Source organism: Sus scrofa, chromosome 15 (genome assembly GCF_054392235.1).
Source record: "Sus scrofa isolate SSC_HxYL_T2T_F1_AM1 chromosome 15, Sscrofa_HxYL_maternal_Yorkshire_Landrace_v2.0, whole genome shotgun sequence".
Lineage (NCBI taxonomy): Eukaryota > Metazoa > Chordata > Mammalia > Artiodactyla > Suidae > Sus > Sus scrofa.
Window position 1 is genome coordinate 92931965 of NC_139397.1, and position 19606 is coordinate 92951570.

The 19606-nt window shown below is 41.0% G+C and overlaps 1 protein-coding gene and 1 long non-coding RNA gene across 10 annotated transcripts in view; one reads left to right on the forward strand and one right to left on the reverse strand.

The window, feature by feature from the left end:
• Nucleotides 1-6499: 6499 nt before the first annotated feature.
• PDK1 (pyruvate dehydrogenase kinase 1) overlaps nt 6500-19606 on the forward strand; it is a 42465-nt gene continuing 29358 nt past the window's right edge. For 2 of the 4 annotated variants that reach the window (XR_014828749.1, XR_014828750.1), the window contains exons 1-7: nt 6539-6768; nt 8699-8840; nt 11473-11544; nt 13544-13728; nt 14040-14135; nt 15146-15223; nt 18571-18669. Coding sequence is in view for 2 of the 4 variants with exons in the window: in NM_001159608.1 (NP_001153080.1) it covers nt 6567-6768; nt 8699-8840; nt 11473-11544; nt 13544-13728; nt 14040-14135; nt 15146-15223; nt 16736-16812; nt 18571-18669 (951 nt within the window). In the remaining 2 variants the exon portion in view is untranslated. Of the gene's footprint in view, nt 6769-8698; nt 8841-11472; nt 11545-13543; nt 13729-14039; nt 14136-15145; nt 15224-16735; nt 16813-18570; nt 18670-19606 lie in introns of all 4 variants that reach the window. The other 2 variants (NM_001159608.1, XM_021074572.2) reach the window with 2 other exon arrangements.
• LOC106508120 (uncharacterized) overlaps nt 9330-19606 on the reverse strand; it is a 34321-nt gene continuing 24044 nt past the window's right edge. For 4 of the 6 annotated variants that reach the window (XR_014829569.1, XR_014829574.1, XR_014829573.1 and 1 more), the window contains one exon: nt 17305-17597. This is a non-coding gene — a long non-coding RNA (uncharacterized LOC106508120). Of the gene's footprint in view, nt 10658-17304; nt 17598-19606 lie in introns of those variants that run through there. The other 2 variants (XR_014829571.1, XR_014829575.1) reach the window with 1 other exon arrangement.

Consider the following 19606-nt stretch of genomic DNA (forward strand, 5'->3'; position numbering starts at 1 on the left):
CTTCTCCTTTATCCAGCCCTCTGTTTTGGATATTTAGGTTGCTTCCATGTCTTGGCCATTGTAAACAGTGCTGCAGTGAACATTGTGGGGCCTTTCATTTCAGTTCATCTCCTGAGAGTAGAGGAGGGGCTGGTAGGTAGCACAATGGCCAGGAAGCAAGACCTAGCACTTCAGGCTTAATCCTGTGTTTTGCCTGTGGTTATCTGCAAACGGAGGTGACCAACCATAAGCCAGCTGCGGGTTTTAAGAGAATCACAACACTCATAAGCCAAAGTCTTACTTAACAACTTCTGTACTGAATTACCAGTGAATGAGGGCCAACAACCTTAGGGATTTTTGTTTTGTTTCTTGGAGTAGGGAGGGTTAGTTTTTTGGAGGATCGTGGTGGGAGTTGATTGACATCTTTTTCTTTTAGGGCCTCTGAAGGTCCTAATTTCTTTACTGACCTCCTCTGTAAAGCAGCCTCCACACAACACACACACACACTACTCTGTTTTATTATTGTTACAGCTAGTAGCACTCTCTGAGGTAATCTTATAGATTTATTATCTGTCTCTTCGCCCCCTTAGACTAGAAGTCCCATGAGAGCAAGGACCTGGATGTTTTGTTCACTGCTGTATCCCCAGCGCCTAAAATAGTGCCTGCCAGCACACAGTATGTCTAAAGAATCATTTTGTTGTTGTTGTTGTTTTTCAAGTTTTATTTACACCCTCAGAGAGAGCGGGCTGCCCTGGGTTGGGGCTGGCCAAGAATTGTCTACTGAATGAATGAACCCTAGAAGTACGCAGCTAGAAACCAAAGAAGAAATGAAATGGAAGAAATAATGGGAAATTGGTGGTAAAAAAAATTTAGACCACCTCACCTCAGCAAAATTTTAAAGAACTTTGCTGATGGCATATATAATTCAGACATCAGCAGACTTCTTGCCCCTTAGAATGAGCTCAAATGTTATCCACTTTGTTCAAGTCCAGAGTTCTCACTGTCCAGGCCTGTAAATTCTTAGGGGTTTGTGACCTCAGAGTCCCCTTCCACCTGACCCGCTGCTCGAGCTCCTCAAATGCAAATGATATCCGCAATTCTTATGCAAAATTCATCCTTTTCACCAGTTAGCCCACAGACGCAAGAGATCCCCCAACAAGCCTTTTTTTCTTTTTTTAGGGAACTTTACCAAGGGTTCAGGGAGCGCTCCCATTGTGGTGCAGTGGCCACCTTCCCTCCCCCTGAGCTCAGCGAAGAGAATTCCTCGCTCCCACTAGGCTGTCCTGTGAGCTTCCCCTAGGGATCTTTCAAATCCAGCAGCATATCGAAGTACCCACTCCAGATAAATACGGTGTCTCCCCTAGAGCAAGTTAAGTCCTGGTGAATAGGATGGCCCCCACAAGACTGCATAAGCCATTACCTGGCTGACAGTCATCCTTAAGGAAGGCAGGCAAACGTAGGTAGTTAACAATCAGGCTTCAGGGAAATACTTCTTTAGAGCACAGTTTTCTCTGGTGTCTGATTCTGATTCTCTGTCTCTGAGCTATTTATAACTCTGTAGCTTGTAGATAACTGACAATGCAAATAATTCTCACCTATATCCATGCAAATTCGTTCTGTCAGGTGGAGGTGGAGGGTTAGAGATTAAGAGGAAAAGCCAGTTTTACAGCCCTTTATAAATTCATACCTCTATCCCTCTTTTCTGACTTCTCCTTTGAATCAGTGTAACATCTTTTCTGATTCCCTCATTTAATGAATATGTTAATTAAAACTCTGGCATGCCCTTTTAATTTCTTTCAGCTTCATTGAGGTATAATTGATAAAATTGTGAGATAGTAAAAATACGTGGTAGTGTGTTCATTTTATGGTTGCAGGAAAGTCATGATTTTCCCTTCTTTTTGTCCTTTTTTTTTTTTTTTTTTTAGGGCCATGACCACAGCACATGGAGGTTCCCAGGCTAGGGGTTGGATCGGAGCCTAGCCATAGCCACAGCAACTCGGGATCTGAGCCGGGTCTGCGACCTATATACCACAGCTCAACCCACTGAGCGAGGGCGGGGATCAAACAACCTGCATCCTCATGGATACTTTTACCTTTTTTGATAGTTACTTTATGGGGCAGGAAATGGTGGTGCTCTCAAAGGGGAAACTGAAGAGTGTTTGAAGGGACTATTTACAGAGGTGTAAGCAGAAGTAACGGGACAGGGATGGTGAAGCACCCCAATGTGCAGCAGGGGGGGAAACGGTACCACCTCTAGGGCTCCTTAGGCACCAGGAGGGAGCTGTGGCCACGTGGCCACACTTAAGAAGGATACAAATCACAGCCTGGCAGGAAGGGGCAGGGGAATAAATAATCATGACTTTCCTCTCGTCCTCTGAGCCCCAGGAAGCCAGAGGGTTGAAAAGACAGGGTGACATAGCCTAGCTTGTTTTCTATTGCTTTTTCCATTTCAAATCAGCCCAACATGTATCATAAAATCTCAGTGAACAAAGAGTATCTGGCCCAAGCCTGCTAGAGATGAAGCTTTTTTATAGAGTCCTACATTAGGATTGTACTTTATATGTACATATTAAATAATGAGGCCTTTTAGAAAAGTTCATATAAAAGAGAAATCACCCTTTGATCACTTTCTCCCTTTGATCACATGCTCATACTACTTCCTCTAAGATATTTTTACCAGAGTCTTAACAACCATCATGTTAACAGACACCTGAAAAAATCTAGTCTTCTTTCCAGTTTCTGGACTCTAAGCCTTTGACCGAAGCAAAAAGTTGATACAATTTTATGCGTGTGTTTATATACTCATTTTCTGAATATTGGGTGGAAGCCTGGGGAAGGTACTTCAGAGAAAAGAAAAGTTGGATTGGTTTCTGGGTGAATGAACCTTGATAGGATAAATCTCAAGCTTTCTGCCTGGCCGTTGTGCTTCCACACAAGTCATTGTTCAGCTGAGCCCTTGACTCGCTCAGGTGGAAAGCCGCAGAGTTGCAATATGGGGGCTAAGGAAGCTGAATAACACTGTGTGTGATAGTTTGGGAAGAAATTTAGAGCCAGGGAGTGATCTGGATGGAAGGGGAGGAGGAGGAGGGCAACATGACTAGAGGCTGGAGCAGAGTCTTGGAAACACTCAAGAGATTATTTATTTATTTTTATTTATTTATTTATTTATTTATTTATTTATTTATTGTCTTTCTAGGGCCGCATCTGAGACCCACACTGCACCTCACAGCAACTCTGGATCCTTAACCCACTGAGCAAGGCCAGGGATCGAACCTTTGTCCTCATGGATACTAGTCAGATTCGTTTCCGCTGATCCATGTTGGGAACTCCTTAAGAGACTATTTTAAGGATGGCTAATATTCAATTTTAAATTGTCTTCTCCCAAACTTTTGGTAAAGTTGGCTTCCGGAAAAACATGTGTGTGAGGGGTTCTAATAAAATCCTAATAAGGGAGTTCCCCGTCATGGCTCAGTGGTTAACGAATCCGACTAAGAACCATGAGGTTGTAGGTTCAATCCCTGGCCTTGCTCAGTGGATTAAGGATCCAGCATTGCCGTAAGCTGTGGTGTAGGTTGCAGACGCACCTTGGATCTGGTGTGGCTGTGGCCTAGGCGTAGGCGGGTGACTACAGTTCCGATTAGACCCCTAGCCTGGGAACCTCCATGTGCCGCCGCAGGTGCAGTCCTAGAAAAGACCAAAAAAAAAAAAACCCCCCCAAAAAAACCTAATAAGGAAATAATAAAAACCAGCAGTAACGATTTTTTTTTTTTAAATATGGCATTTATTGAATATTTAGTATGTCCTGGGCATTGTGCTAACACAGATGGCTATGCTATCTATGTCACAGTCACCCAGTGAAATAGGTATTATCTCCCCATTTTAAGTAAGAGGCTGAGGCTCAGAGAGGTTAAGTAATTCACTCAAGGCCACACAGCCAGAACATGAAAGAGCCAGGATTTGACACCAGACCCAGGATCCTTTCACAGCACCACATTGCTTCCCTATAATCCCCCCGACAGCATCTTTATGCAGCTGCCCTCTAGGCTCTGACAGTCACTGACAAGAACCTCCCCACTGCCTCTAAGGTTGGCCATTTCACTGTCAAAGGGCTGTTAAGTTTTTCCATGTGTTAAATCAGCTCTGTCTCCCTACAGTTTCCACCCACAGGTCTTCCATCTGCTGTCTGGGCCACTCAAACATGCCTAATCCTTCTTTTACAGAACAGGCTAGTATTTTAAGATATATATATAATTCTACCATGTTAGATCCTATATAGTATGCTTTGTGAAAGCAGGCATATATCAAAGGGATCCTACCTGAATTGCATGTGGCTTTACTCCCAGCCACCTAGAACACTACCTGGGTGTTCTATCAGCAGGTGATATTTCATTCACCAAATATATTCATAGACTGGAAGAAGGAAGGCCACATTTGGAAGGTACAGAGCATGGCTGGTGGAGGAGCGAACATATCAAGAGATACCATCCTCTGATTACTTTCTCTACAAATCTCACAGTCTTATGTTATACTGCATCTTCTAAGATATTTTCTACCAAAATGGTAAGGACAACCATGTTAACAATTTCAGAGAAATAACTGTTAGAGGCACCACTTTGGAGAATACGTTCTAGTGCTGCTTCCACCCCATTCCCTCAACTTCCTACAATTGTTTCCAGGTGGTCAGTGTTTTCTTTCAAGCTAAACCTGCAGGACTGATGCAACTGAGGGCAGTCAGCAGTTAGATCCCTTAAACTATAACTTGCTTAATAAATATTATGTAATCTGCCTTCACTGATCAAACTTGCCTTAATGGTTCTTGCAAAATTGCACACCCTAGGAGCTTCACAGCTTAGACAATGTATCACAAGACTCCTTTAATTGCCCCCTATATGCAGCACCTCTGACAGATGGGTCACTATAGTAATGGTTCAAAAGCTGTTTTTCAGGAACATGGAAAACATGGAGCTGGTCTTGCCCAGTTCAAACTGGTTGAGACCACCAACCATTCAACTGGGCCTTCTGTCTGGAGTGTTGGATGGATGACCTTTTGACATCAGAGGGCCAAACACTCCACCCTCAGATCATACTAACCCTGCCATTTTCTGAACATGCGTCCCATGAAGAAGCATGTAGCTCGGTTGTATCTGCCGACAACATGGCTTACTTCACCTTTTTCTCACCTCCAGCCACCTTTCCCCAGTCCTGAGACCACGCTGCTGCCGCTTTTTTTTTTTTTTCATTTTTATAAGTTTTAATGAAGTTCATTTACAGTGTTGTGATACATACTGTTTCCTTATCCCATAAATATCCCAAGCCCCCTGATCTTACGGGATGTGGATTGGTGATTTGTTCTCCCCTCCACTTCCCTTGGCACCTCGTGACTAAATCCTTCCCCTGTTGCAAAACTCCGAATCTCAGCCTTTGGCCTGTTTCAGGCTGGGCAAACGAACTTTATGTGGTAACGTTAATACACTCTAAAAAGAGATTCTCATCGCATTCTTTATACACATCATACTTTTACCCAACAACCCAAGACCTGACCACCATGGAGAAATGAATTGTTATTCTATACCAGAAACTGTTGGAGTAATGGTTATAAGGATGCTGTGGGGAGGATTATAAGGAAGCAATTTTATACCAGTTAAATGTATTTTAACTGACAAACTACAAACCCATGGAAGAGTAATTCTGTTGTATTTAAGGTATACCAAAGCACTGGGGGGGGGGGGCGGAATATATGCGGATGTAGCCATGGCGAGAAGGGACTGGTGGTTTTCACTGTAGATTTGGTCTTTGCAGCTCTATGGGATTAAATCAAAATGAGAAATTCTCTAGTCTTATACTCACTATTTAGAAACCTAGAAAGGATGGAGCAACCAAACTGTGACGCTAAGAAGACAATTAAAAAGAGGGGCAGTCAGAGTAGAGGGACCCCTTAAACACACTGCTGCCTGCGCCAAGAATGCCTGTAGGTAACGCTTTGAGGTGGGCTGCCAATTCTCTTCCCCTAGGACCAGCAGTCGTTGTCCTGTTATTTAGGGCCACACCGAAGTGATCACCATTTGTACTTATGTATCACTGTTTGACAAGGGTCGGCTTCTGAAACTCTTTGGGTCTCAGTTTCTTTTCCTGTAAAATATGGGCTTGCATCACAGAAGAGAGTTTATGGAACACGCTCACAGCGGGACACCGCGGTGTGAAGAAGCAGCGCCGGCCCTGCCCCTCAGCTGAGGCTGGGAGGGCCGTGTAACCAAAGGGCGTGGGAGGGGGCGCACTGCGCACACCGCCAGAGGGTGGTAGCTGCCCGGCCTCCACGCGCACCCCGCCCTCTCGCTCTCCGGGCCCCGCCCCACGGCGTAGGGGGCCGGACTGTAGCCCGGGGGCGGTCCGGCGCGCGCTCCCCGCCTCCCTCCCTCTCTGGGCCCCGCCCAGCGGCGCGGGGAGCTTGGCTCCGAAGAGGGGGGCGGCCGTGGCGGTGACAGCCGCTCCCCGCCCCCGAAGCCGCCACGTCCCTCACGTACCACCCGACCGAGTGCCCGAGCGGCGATCTGGCGCCCGGGGCTTCGGCTCCTCCGGCACGGCTCGGCATGAGGCTGGCGCGGCTGCTGCGCGGAGCCGCCTCGGCCGGCCCGGGCCCCGGGCTGCGCGCCGCCTGCCCCAGCGCCAGCCGCAGCCTCACCTCGGACTCGGGCTCCGGCCCGGCGCCTGAACTCGGCGTTCCGGGCCAAGTGGACTTCTACGCGCGCTTCTCGCCGTCCCCGCTCTCCATGAAGCAGTTCCTGGACTTCGGTGAGTGCGGTCCGGGCCCCGAGCCTTTCTGTGCAGCCCGAGCCGGCAGCTGCGGCCGCTGACCCGGCCGGGCCGGGCCCGCGCGGGCGTCCTGTTGTCTCCGACGCGCCCCCCTCCTCAACGTCTCTCCCCCAGCGCCTTAGGGGCTTCCTTCCTCCCTCGCGGACGGTTCCTTTTGCTCCGGTGCAGGCGCAGGCGGGCGGGGGAGATAACCCGGAGCGCGTGTCTTTTACCGCGTATTGTTGGAAAACAACCTCGGGCGCCAGGGCTGAATGACCGTCCGCCTTTCAGTGCACGTGTGCACCTCTGAGCTCACAGCCCGCCTCCTTGGGAAGAGCCCCGCGCCGGAGAGAGGCGAGTGCGCGGACACCTCCGGAGTCGTGTTCGGATTCTGCAGAGTGATGATAAATGCTCGTTTGCCTGTGATGATTGCATTAAAGTGGCGTGCTGGTAGGGGAAGCAGGTTATAACTGGCCCAGTGTTGCACAGAATGTTTTCCTTGCTTAATTAAGAGTTTCCACCAACAGCACATTCATTTCGTCAACAACAAATAAGTCTGGAGCACGTGTAAAGTGCATGAGTACCAGATGCGGTGGGGTTTACCACATTTCACCTCTGAGGAAGTGACTGACCACTTTCTTCTTCAGATGGGTGCTTCCTAGTTTTCTTTAGAAAGCATGCAGAAAATTGCAAAGGCTTTTGACTTTGACTTCTCCTATGGAGGCGCCTAAGAGAATAAGGGAAAACTAAAAGTCAAAATTTTCTGTAGACACGGTTATCTTCTGCATTGTGAATGCTGTAACGGATAACTAGTGGCTTGAAAGATGTCAGCATAGTTGGCCACTTAAATTTTGTTTTTTTTGTTTTTTGTTTTTTTTGGCGGCGCCGGTGGCATATGGCATATAGAAGTTCCCGGGCCAAGGATCCAGCCCGCGCCACAGCAGTGACAGCTGCCAGATCCTTAACTCGCTGAGCCACAAGGGAGCGCCTCACTTGATCTTAAAATTGTGGTTTACAGTGGCAATTTTGTTTGACTCAAAGCTCTTGGTTTTTGTTTTTACTTTAAAATGACTCTAGGGTGATTAAGGGGTGAATTTGGCTTTGTTTACAAGTATGCCATTAAACTTTCAGGGTAAAATGTTTTCTTTTGATACTTTAATTTCTGCTATTGACAGACTAATTTTTGCTCAGGTTATTTCTTGCTAAGAACAGCAAGATGAAATCAGTGAGTTTAAAATGCATTGCTGAAATAATATGACTTTTTCGTTTAACTTTAAATGGAACTGCTTGTCAAAGGACATTCTACCTCTGTTCTCCTTAGCATTTTGAGATAGGAGTGGAGGGAGGAGCAGGATGCTTTCCAGGAATCAGACAATTGAATAGGACCTGCAAGGGGGGTAGTAGCTTGAAGATGGTTTGCTGAACAGGCATTGGAAATTTTTGCTGTTCGTTGTCTGAAAGCCTCCTCTGTTTACCCTTTGCTTTTGGCAGTTAGTATAGTGGTTCTCTGTGTAGAATCAATGAATCTTCCCTTGAACCTGTTAACATTTCTGCTTTCTTAAATAGTCACTTTTCACAAACCTAGAGTTAGGAAGCAGATTTTTTAAATGATGTCAGCACCAGGTTATATAGGATAGACTTTTGCAGATCCTATGTTAATTAGACTGTGCCTTGCTCAGACTTGCTCAGGTTGTCTTAGTTCTAAGAGAGGAGCTGTAAGGGAGACAGGAAAGTATCCTCATCACTCTACAGAGTGGTTGAAAGTTGTTCAGGGTGCCTCACAGCCTTGGAGACTAGGCTGGCTTGTCATTCGCCTTTCCTTGCCCTGTCATTATGGTGATGCTACTACCACTTGCCAAATAACTCCTTCTGTATTTCTCCCTGCTTTATGGCTTCCACTTACCAATGTTCCCATCGTGTTTGGTTTCAGGATCTGTGAATGCTTGTGAAAAGACCTCATTTATGTTTCTGCGGCAAGAGTTGCCCGTTAGGTTGGCAAATATAATGAAAGAAATAAGTCTTCTTCCAGATAATCTTCTCAGGACACCATCAGTTCAGTTGGTACAAAGCTGGTAAGATTTTCTGTCTTGTGTTGACAATTTTGATGGAGTTGTAGACTTTACCCAAAGTCAAAGCAAATACTTTTTTACTCTTCCGTGGAATCTCAGCAGCAACAGCATATCTCCTCCTTTGGGTATGTCTGTCTGGGCTTGACCCCTGAATCCTGGACTAGCCCACTTTTTGGTTTTGAAAAAAACAATCGGAACTGCACAGAAACACTGTATTCAAGATTTGTGTTATTAAATCTGCAGGGATGTTATTTTATGTAATAAAAATATCTACCGTTTGTTGATAGCTAGGGATTTATATACATTACCTTGAATCTGTTCAATAACCCTGTCCTGTAGGTATGATTATCTCCATTTTACAGATGAGGAAACTGAGTCACCTACTGGTCAAGTCCTTTGTCTAAGGCAGTACCACCCTCTTCCTGGGTGGTATTCAAACCCAGATTTGTTTGTTTTTTCTACCCCATACTGTAGTCAGATTGATAGAATGTATTAAAGTGTGTACATACATTTTATTCTTTTTTTTTTTTTGCTTTTTAGGGCCATCTCTGTGACATATAGAAGTTCACAGGCTAGGGGTTGAATCAAAGCTGCAGCTGCCAGCCACAGCCACAGCAGCGCAGGATCCAAGCCACATCTTCGACCTCCAGCGGATCCTTAACCCACTGAGCAAGGCCAGGGATCGAACCTATATCCTCATGGACACCCTGTTGGGTTCTTAACCCAGTGAGCCACAAAGGGAACTCATAAATATTTTTTATAAACTGAATTTATTTTATTGAAATATATCTTTTAGACTGTTTATTCTACCACTTAAAGACAGTTAGAAGTTACTAGAATCGTGTGGAAACTATAATCTCTCTTCCCAAAAATGACAGTAGAGTGTTAAGGGTGTGCACACATATGTGGCCACCTGCTGTATACAGCCTTTCTTGTTAATGTTATTAAAAGTGTTATTTTCTTAAGCACCGTATGTTTCAAACAAAAGAGTTTGCCAGAGTTCAGTCTTAAATGGAAAAAATTTAGCTGCAAGACATTTCCCAGTTATGATTCATAGAGATCCTAGCTTTCCTTTTGTAGGCTTTATAGTTTGTAGGAGAAGCTGATCTAATAACAGTTTTTTAAAATAAGTGAAAAAAAGTATGAGTACTATGTAAACAGTAATCAGATCCTATTTAGTCCAAAATTGGAAGAGTTAGAAATGTGGTTGAAGTAAGAGGCATTTGTTTAGGAATTTTGATGGAAGGAGAACATATAATTTTCTAGGGAGGCTTATTCTTGTTTTGTTTTGTTTTTTTAATTTTTCATTAAAAATAGAACATGCTGCATTTTGCAATCTTATCTGTGCCCTAACACATTGTAGGTGTTGATATATCTCTTGAACAAAGAGCAGAATTGTTCTTGCCAATGAAGAGAAAAGTAAGGGTTGAGTCAAAACAGTGGACATCAGAATCGCTTGACTTTGGAATGCAAAGGCATGCAGTAAGGCATCGTGCTTGTCAGGAGCAGCTTTCCAAACCAACATGTGGATTTACAGACTTTTAAAACACTTTCATTGCCCCTGGATGCCTGCTAAGTGAGGGCAGTTGTAGATCAAGTGTCTATGGACAAGCGAAAGCAGACCTTTTGCTGTTGAAGGTCTTTGAATGATAGTAAGGTGTTTTGGCTCTGGCTCTGCATTGCCGTTGTGCTCTATGGCATGACCTTGAGAGAGTCATTTGGCTTGCCTCATTTTGCTCCTTCTCCAGGTTATTTGCTCCCTGGAATTGTTAGATCAATTAAAACCCTGGATTTCATTATTTTCATGTTTCTGTTCAGTTCTGTTTAAAACAAACAAACAAACAAACATGTGTTAGATTGTAGGCTGGCAGTAAACATTGGTTGAATGGACATAAACATATAATTTAGAGCAAGGTAGGCTGATCTTTACATTTTACTAAGATTAAGACCAGTTAAGTAGTTTGCCCAAGACCACGTGGTTGTTGGTGACAGACTCATTTCTCAAGACAGTCAGTATGTATACTGTAATGCACTGTTTAAATTTTTAAAGATATTTAAAAACTATTTTAGGGAGTTCCCGTTGTGGCTCAGTGGAGACGATCTGACTAGTATCCGTGAAGATGTGGATTCGATCCCTGGCCTCTCTTAGTGGGTCGGGGATCTGGCATTGCCCTGAGCTGTGGTGTAGGTTGCAGACATGGCTTGGATCCCAGATTGCTGTGGTTGTGGTGTAGGCTGGCAGCTGTAGCGCTGATTCGACCCCTAGCCTGGGAACCTCCATATGCTGCGGTATGGCCCTAAAAAGCGCGCGCGCGCGCGCACACACACACACACACACACACACACACACAAAACAAAAAAACCACAAAAAACAATTTTAGAGTATAGAACTTAAAAATAAATAGGAACTCTTAAAATTCTTAAATCAAATTTAACCTAAGCTTTTAGGAAAAAACATACCTTCTGCCATTTTATGCCAGACACTTCGCTTTAATGTGAATGGGTATAAAAATCTTACTTTAACCATAATTTATTAAAAATTAAGAAGCGTTAAAATTGCCTTTTGAACATTCTCACAATATTGAACTTTCAAAATGTAAAAGAACACATTTAGAGGGGTTGATTTGCATTTTAGGTATATCCAGAGTCTTCAGGAGCTTCTTGATTTTAAGGACAAAAGTGCTGAAGATGCTAAAACTATCTATGAGTAAGTACACTGTTTTGAACACAATTTTTAATACTCTTTGAACAGCATATAAAAAATGTGAATGTATTGAGCTTAAACCTGCTTTTGGGTCACTTTAGGGAAAATTGATTAACTTTTAAGTTTCCCACTACTCTAGAACATGTGGTAGTGTATGTGTTTAGCAGCCCACACTGGCCAGGCAGGTAACATAAATTCACAAGTTGGGCTGGGCTTAGGAAAAGCTTCATGTCCCTCCTAACCCTAATGTAAAGAAAGACTGAATTCAAATGTGATGGGTCAATGGAAAACTTGATGTGGCCTCAGTGCCCCTTGGATGACAGGAGATGGTGAGGACTTTAGTCTGGTGAGTGAGTGCTTCTAATGGGCAGCCATCTCAGCCCCCGTGACCACTGCCAGCAGAGACACTGCCCAGATCATCTGACCATTGTGTGTGTTTAAGAACAGCCACATGTCTAGATTTTTAAAATGAAATCTCCCAGTTTGAAAAGATGGGAGACTAATGACAGTTTTAACCCACACGGAAGGCCTACAAACACTTGTGTAGTTTACAACCTGCAGTCTGTGAGATTGTGTAAGCAGTGTGACTTGTTTAATAATCAGCATGCCAGGACTAATAAACCCAATAGTTCCCTAAGGCAAATTACCTGTGTATTCCAATGAATGTTGCTCAGAGCTTAAAGACTCCCTTCTTTTGGGTTGTCCTCCAAGTCTATTACACTTATTTTTTTGACCCTCTTTAAAGGTGATAGCAACATTTCATTTTTTAAACATGATTTTGGTCTGAAAATAACATCAAGAATTTACTCTGTGCCTAGGTATGAAGCAGTTTACACAGAGGATGCCATTAAATCTTTAAGATAACTCTACTGAGATAATACTATCTGTGTACAAAGAGGTTAAGTAACTTAAGATAGTATTACTGTCACATAGTAAAAGGATTTGCACCCAGTCTTACTTAAAAGTAAACATTATGCTATAGAACTTCTGAAAACAGTCATTCGAGGTGAATTTTTTTAAGAGAGCTGAGTGGCCAGGCAGAATAATATTGGTTTTGGTTGTAACAAAAGAGGTGTGTGAAATAAAGGATTCAGGAGTGACTAGAGATGAAGAGTCGTTGTTTGCTTTTGAGGAGCTTTGTTGTTTATATTTTGGGTTAACAGTTTGGTTTTGAGACTGATTCGAACTAGGAATTTCAAAGATGTGTTAAGCAGCGAGAGCATCATTGGGATAGGTTAACAGTACTCAAGATGATGACTTGGGATGGGAAAACACTCGTTCAGAACTGTAAACGCTGATGGGTTTGTCATAAGATGGATTTTGCTACTTCACAACTAAGACTTCTTTCCTCTTTTCTTTGGTTATTTAAATTAACCATGCCATAATGTCTTCCAAATGATAGAAATCAGAGGGCTGGACAGCTTGAACATTTTTCTCTTAACACAAGTCGCCTTTTCCTCTCCCATTTTTTTAAACTCATAGCATGAATGGGATAGAATTAGAATTCTTTTCTACTTTTCTGTTCTAAGTGGCCCTTTCTCTCTTTGAACCTAGGGAATCGTTCCAGAACAGACTGCCTTTATTGGCTCATTCATCTTCATTCCTCACAGAGCATGTGTTCCCTGGAAGCAAGCGCTCTGTCTTCTCTTAGGCTGAATGTCCCTGGGACGCCAGGCGCATAGTGAATGCTCAGATAACCTTAGCTGATAATGGTTAAAGAAAACCCCGAACATTCGTAGGATCGTGTTTTGTGGCCGACAACATACTTTTAGGAGTCCCAAGAAAATAATTACATTTCAGAAGTTTCATTTTGGAGTTTCTTCACATCTTCCTTGTTTCAGTAAATTTTAGGATCCGAAATAGATTTAAGTAAGGGTAAAACACTGCTTCTCCCTTTACTGAATTAGGGATTTCTTGCCTACTATTGTCAGCTAAATTTAGATTTTAGTATCACATTCACTTGGCAAAATATTAAGCTGTTTTGACAGGCAGGTTTGTTTAGCTTTACAGATACTGTGATACGGATCAGGAACCGACACAACGATGTGATTCCCACAATGGCTCAAGGTGTGGTTGAATACAAGGAGAGCTTCGGGGTGGATCCTGTCACCAGCCAAAATGTTCAGTACTTTTTGGATCGTTTCTACATGAGTCGCATTTCAATTAGAATGTTACTGAATCAGCACTGTAAGTGTCTGAAAGTCAAGAGAAGACACTAAGATGTGTTGGTATATTTTAAATTTATTTAGAAAAATTCCCTTTGGGGAGAACATTTAATTTTACTTTTTTGCATATTAAGAAAGGTAAATAGACTACCACACCAAGGAGGTTTTTTAAAATTGAATCTTTATGTTTAACCTTATGTAAAATACTATATTTAAGGAAAATATTTGTTCTACTGTTTGATACCAGTGAGAGACACAGTATTCAAATCTGGATAGGGGCATTAGGTATTTCAGCATATTTTATTTGTTTTTTTGTGTTTAATTTTTTGATAGCTTTATTATTTGGTGGAAAAGGCAAAGGAAGCCTATCTCATCAAAAACACATCGGAAGCATAAATCCAAACTGCAATGTAGTTGAAGTTATTAAAGGTAAACACTTATATTTCTCCTTTCAGAAAGAATGCAAAAATCAAAATTGTTGAGTGTTATTTCTTGCTATTAAAACAACTCTTTATATTATGAGATAAAATGTTAAGAGTACATGTATGGGTTTGAAGATAACTTTATAATGTTAATTGTGCACTGTGTATAGGATGAATGCTTTGTTGACACAATATATTAGGCAAAGTTTGGTGATGTTATGAGGGTATCTGTTTTACTTCAAAATATCCCCCCCCCTTTCTAACTTCCTCTACTTGGAGCCATAATTCATAATAGTTTGGTTTATATCTTTCCACACTTTTTTCTGTTTATACCATGTATACTCATATACATACATAATTGTTGGTCTTACATTGTTGTTTTTTGGAAAGTGTGGTACTTTCTGTATATTTTTCTACAAGCTTACAGACATCGTACCATGCTTCAGTATATATGGACATACACCCAGTTTTTGAATGGCTGTTAGGGCTATTTCAGAATATATTAACTCATTCTCCTACTGATGTAGATTTAGATTGTTTTAACTTTTCTATTACCAACACTACTGCAGTGAACATCCTTAGATATGTGCTGACTTTTGCTAGAATTTTAGAAGGCAAGATTCCTAGAATTAAAAATATTTAAGATGCATTTAAAATTTTGTTACCTCCAAAAATGTATCTACCAGTGAATAAGAATGGCTATTCCCTAAACTCTGTGAACTCTAAATTTTTGTTAGGTATATTGTAAATACTTTATTCAGCCTGCTGTTTTTCTTTTTGTTTGTCTTTTCCCATACAGATGTTTTAATTTTTTTGTAATCATATATCATTCTTCCTTTATGGCCTTTAGGCTTTGTTACTGCATACTTAAAAAGACTTTGCCCAAACTAAGATTATTAAAGTATATTTTCTTCTGTAGAAAGTTTTAAAAATGTCATTGGTCGATACTGTTGCCATCTAAATGCATGAAACAGAAGTAAATTTATTTAATGCTTTTTTTGTTTTGATTCACACTAGATGGCTATGAGAATGCTAGGCGTCTATGTGACTTGTATTATATTAACTCTCCTGAACTAGAACTTGAAGAACTAAATGGTAAGCCTGATGTCTTTTCCTCAGTGATTAGTATTGTGATTACCTGAGAAGGAATGATAAGAAGAATTTAGACTTGTTTTACTATGAAAGGACTTTTGATCAACGTCTTCACTGGATATGAAAGCTGAGGGACAGCAAATCATGTTAAAAAATATATGTGTATATGTGTGTGTGTGCACGTGTGTGTGCATACATATTTTATAATTTAATTGGATTCTTTCTGATAAGACATTTTGGCCTTTTTTTCCTGATTTTCCTGATTTTTTAATAACAATTCTATGCTTATTTTTGATTTTCTGGTTAGTCATAGAAAAAAATGATTCTAAGAAAATTACATTTGACTTTTATATGCATTTCAGTAGTGTAAGCTTTATTGTTTAAGGTTTCTACTTCCCAAGCTGTAAACCATTTTTTATTGTTGAGGAAGTAAAAAGACTGGAAATAGAAACTAGGAAAGAAAGATGCTCATCTCTTTGAGAATTTGTGTATCTGTCATGGGTCTTCTTTTTACCCAGACTAGTGCTTTTGGACAAAAGAGGTTTAGATGCCTTAGAAGGAGATTGATGAGACTCCCTGTTTTTCTTAGAGTTAAGGTTGTTCAATAGAGGGAAAAACATTTTCTAAGTTAAAATGACCCTTTAGGAATAATAAAATTAAATAGGCTTTCACTGAGTTGTATTCTGGACCTTAGAGGATGAGGGCAGTGAAGAAGTTGCACCACTGCAAATAGAATTGCCTGGTGTTTTTCTAAAGCCATAATGGCACCATTCAATAAATAAGAACTGCAATGCATCCAAATGATAGTTTGGGAACTTGAATTGCTGTGGGCAGTTTCCAGATGTCCCAGTCATGTTTCCAGGGGATACATTATTCAGTGGAAAAGTCAGTGCTGAATTAGAATGCTAAGGTATGGTTGAGTCTTACTCCTTTACTAAAAGTTCTGCTTGACTCATTCTCGGCCCTCGACCCCCAGCTGGGCTCCTATTAAGTGTTTGAATGTAGAATTGGTATCCCTTGATAAACTGATGCTAGCTCAGAGTTTTTATTCGGACCTATATTCCATAGAAATGCCTAAAATAAAACAAAACATTCCACCTGGGTGAAACAATTATTAACACTTGGCTTCTTAAAGAAAGAATGCATTTATTTATGTGAGTTGGACCATGGGATTTATAGACTTTAACACTTCTTTTTGGAAAGCAAACTTCCGACCTTAAGACTAAGTGTCTTTTAAACAGACCCTCTGTCATAGGGAAGAATGGGAAGCTGGGTTGGTAGATGATGAGCAGGATAGCAAGAGTGACTCCAGGACTCACATTGTCACATCAGTTCTAAACCTATGTGAGTGTGGGGTTCAGACACTGCTAGAGTAAAGAACTGGTGTGGCACTTCTCCCCAGGTAGTGCTATCCTCCATAGTAAATGTTTTCTTTTCATCACTACACAATATATTCTTAAAATTGCTTTAAGCACATCTTTCTGTACTTTCATATTTTTCTCTTCTGCTCTGTAGCAAAATCACCAGGACAGCCAATACAAGTGGTTTATGTACCATCCCATCTCTATCACATGGTGTTTGAACTTTTCAAGGTTTGTAAATAGTATTACATCACCTTTATCAGCCCTTTCCTGAGGTTAGGAATCTGCTCTGAAAGTTAACTACTCTATCGGGTCTTCCTCAGTTGCATGAAAGGATGTCATTTCGTGTTCAGTGTCATGTCACATCACTGCAGATCAGCTTCTTGTCAACACTAATGGGCCCTTCAGTGTAGTGGTAAGCTCAGACCTGGCAGTCACAGAGACCTGGGATTGAGTTCCAGTTCTGCTACTTAATAATATGTGTGTGACCTTGGCGAGTCACTCAACCTTTATGAGCCTCAATTTCCTCCTCTGTAAAATGAGGATAATACTGTTCAGGTTATTGCAAAGCTTGAGAGTAACATACTCCATGTTCAGTACAATGGCAGCACATTATAGGTGCTCAGTAAAGTTTTATTAACTTTGTTTTTACAAAACAAAATATTTAGAAGAATGATTCTCAACTGCCCATCCTTAAAGGACCACAGTCCCACTGTTATATGCTTTTTTTTTTTTGAGAAAGTCATTTATATTGACTTATAGGACTTCTAGTATTATATTTGCTCTTTACAAAAATTTTGAAAACTAAATAAAATTTGCTAGTCATGTCGAGAGTACATTTTCTCTCATTAGCAGATCACAGATACTTGCCAGTCGACAGTAAAGTGAGTGATGAGGCGTGGTACAGCTTCCTGTGGCTGAAGCGACTGCCCCACATCAAGCCCATAGTCTTGCCCATTGTGGTTACCATGTCTTCAGCCAGCAGCAGGTAGAGGAGAGAAGAGGTGGCTTTCAGCCTCACAATGAAAAAGAAAAATACATTGCAACACAGAAGATCTGGCTCTTTTTCCGAAGAACATAGCTAATACTTTACAAAAATCTTCCTACCAAAGTGGTTAAATAAATAAAGGATTGGCACTTAAATGATTAAAAGTAATTTTTTCCCCTGAAATTTCAGTCCCATGATGATCTTGTTCCCCATGATGCTTAATAAAAGAAATAGTACCATATTATAGAACAGATTTTACATAATGTCAATAATAAAGGCTTCCTTTTGAAAGCTGAGCTTAAATGGCCTTTGGTAGAGATGACAGTCTCTTTCTCATGGGACTTAGTTCCAACTGGTGTGCCAACATGCCAGGGCCACACACTCTTATTTCCAAGTTCAGTCCTGTCTTGTGCCTTTTTAACTGTATCTAGTCTAGTAGTTTCTATTGCAATGCTGCATACATGTCAGATTATCACTTAGTGCTTATGATAAGTTGGCACTGTGTACCCTGTATCCTTTAGAAATTGCTCAAGATAGTTTTACAGTGTAAATATTCTGGTTTCAAACTAATGGTAAATTGGGTTCATTTCTGCATCGTAATAAGACTTGCTATCAATACTATCCAAAAAAAAATTTTTAAGCAATTTATAACAAAGTAGCTCTTAGAGACAAAACTGTTCAAAAATAAGATTTTCCCATTATCTACCAAGTTATAAAAATATTTGGATATAATTTTCTGCTTTAATGTAAACTAGTTAAAAGTTGAGATGTCTGGTTTTGGAAAATATGCAGAATTTAGTTGGGATCTTTATCTACCAAGACCTCCAAAACTGATTTTGGAAAGAAATTCTTTAAATATGGTTATAAGAATTATGATGCTTTAGCGTATTTCCATTGAGTTAAATTTTCAAAAAATTTCAAGTAGTGCATATGTAGTTGAAAATTATAATTAGTTTCTTTCTTTAAAGTTGTGTTTTTAATGTAACCTTAATATATTTCAGAATGCAATGAGAGCAACGATGGAGCACCACGCTGACAAAGGGGTTTACCCGCCTATTCAAGTCCACGTCACACTGGGTAATGAGGATTTGACTGTGAAGGTAAATGCTGTTTGTGTTTGTTTTTTTGTTTTTGTTTTTTAGGGCTGCGCCTGTGGCATATGGAAGTTCCCAGGCTAGGGGTCAAATCAGAGCTACAGCTGCTGGCCTACACCACAGCCACAGCCACAAGGGATTCGAGTTGCATCTTTGACTGACACCACAGCTCACAGCAGCGCTGGATCTTTAACCCATTGAGCAAGGCCTGGGATCACACTCGCATCCTCATGAATCCTAGTCAAGTTCGTTAACCGCTGAGCCACAAAGGGAACTCCCTGTGGTTTTTTTTAATGGCTGTATAGGCATGCACATACTTTCTTGAGGACATAACTTATTCTTAGGAGAAAGAAATCCTGTTCCTAATAGAAAATAATCACATTGCTTCATTTGTCTGGCAGGTTATAGAATTTTCCCTTGAGTCTGTTTCTATTCTGGTCCCTTGTCCAGCCGATTGAAGTTGAAATAAATCCTGGAGACATGTTCTAGCAGAATCATAGATGTCCACTTTAATATTTACTTTGCTAAGTAAAGTCTAAAATATTTGGGTATTTTCAGTATTATATAAATAGTATGTAATTTTTGCTTTTTAGACTGCTGTCATTTTATTTTTTTGGGTTGTTTTGATTTTTTGGTTATTATGAATAATACCATTTATATACAAGTCTGTATTTGAACATCAGTTTTTAGTTCTCTTATGTGTATACCTCTGAGTTGAATTGCTTATAGGTAACTTTGTTTAATTTTTGAGGAGCTGCCAAACTCTTTTTGGTGACAGTACCATTTTTCATTTCCATCAACAATGAATGAATTTTCTTGTTTTTCCACATCCTTACCAAACTTGTTATTTGATCGTAGCCATTCTGATGGGTGTGATACCTCATTGTATATCTTTGAAAAATTGTCCATTAAGATCCTAGGTTTAGTTTTTAAATGGGTTGTC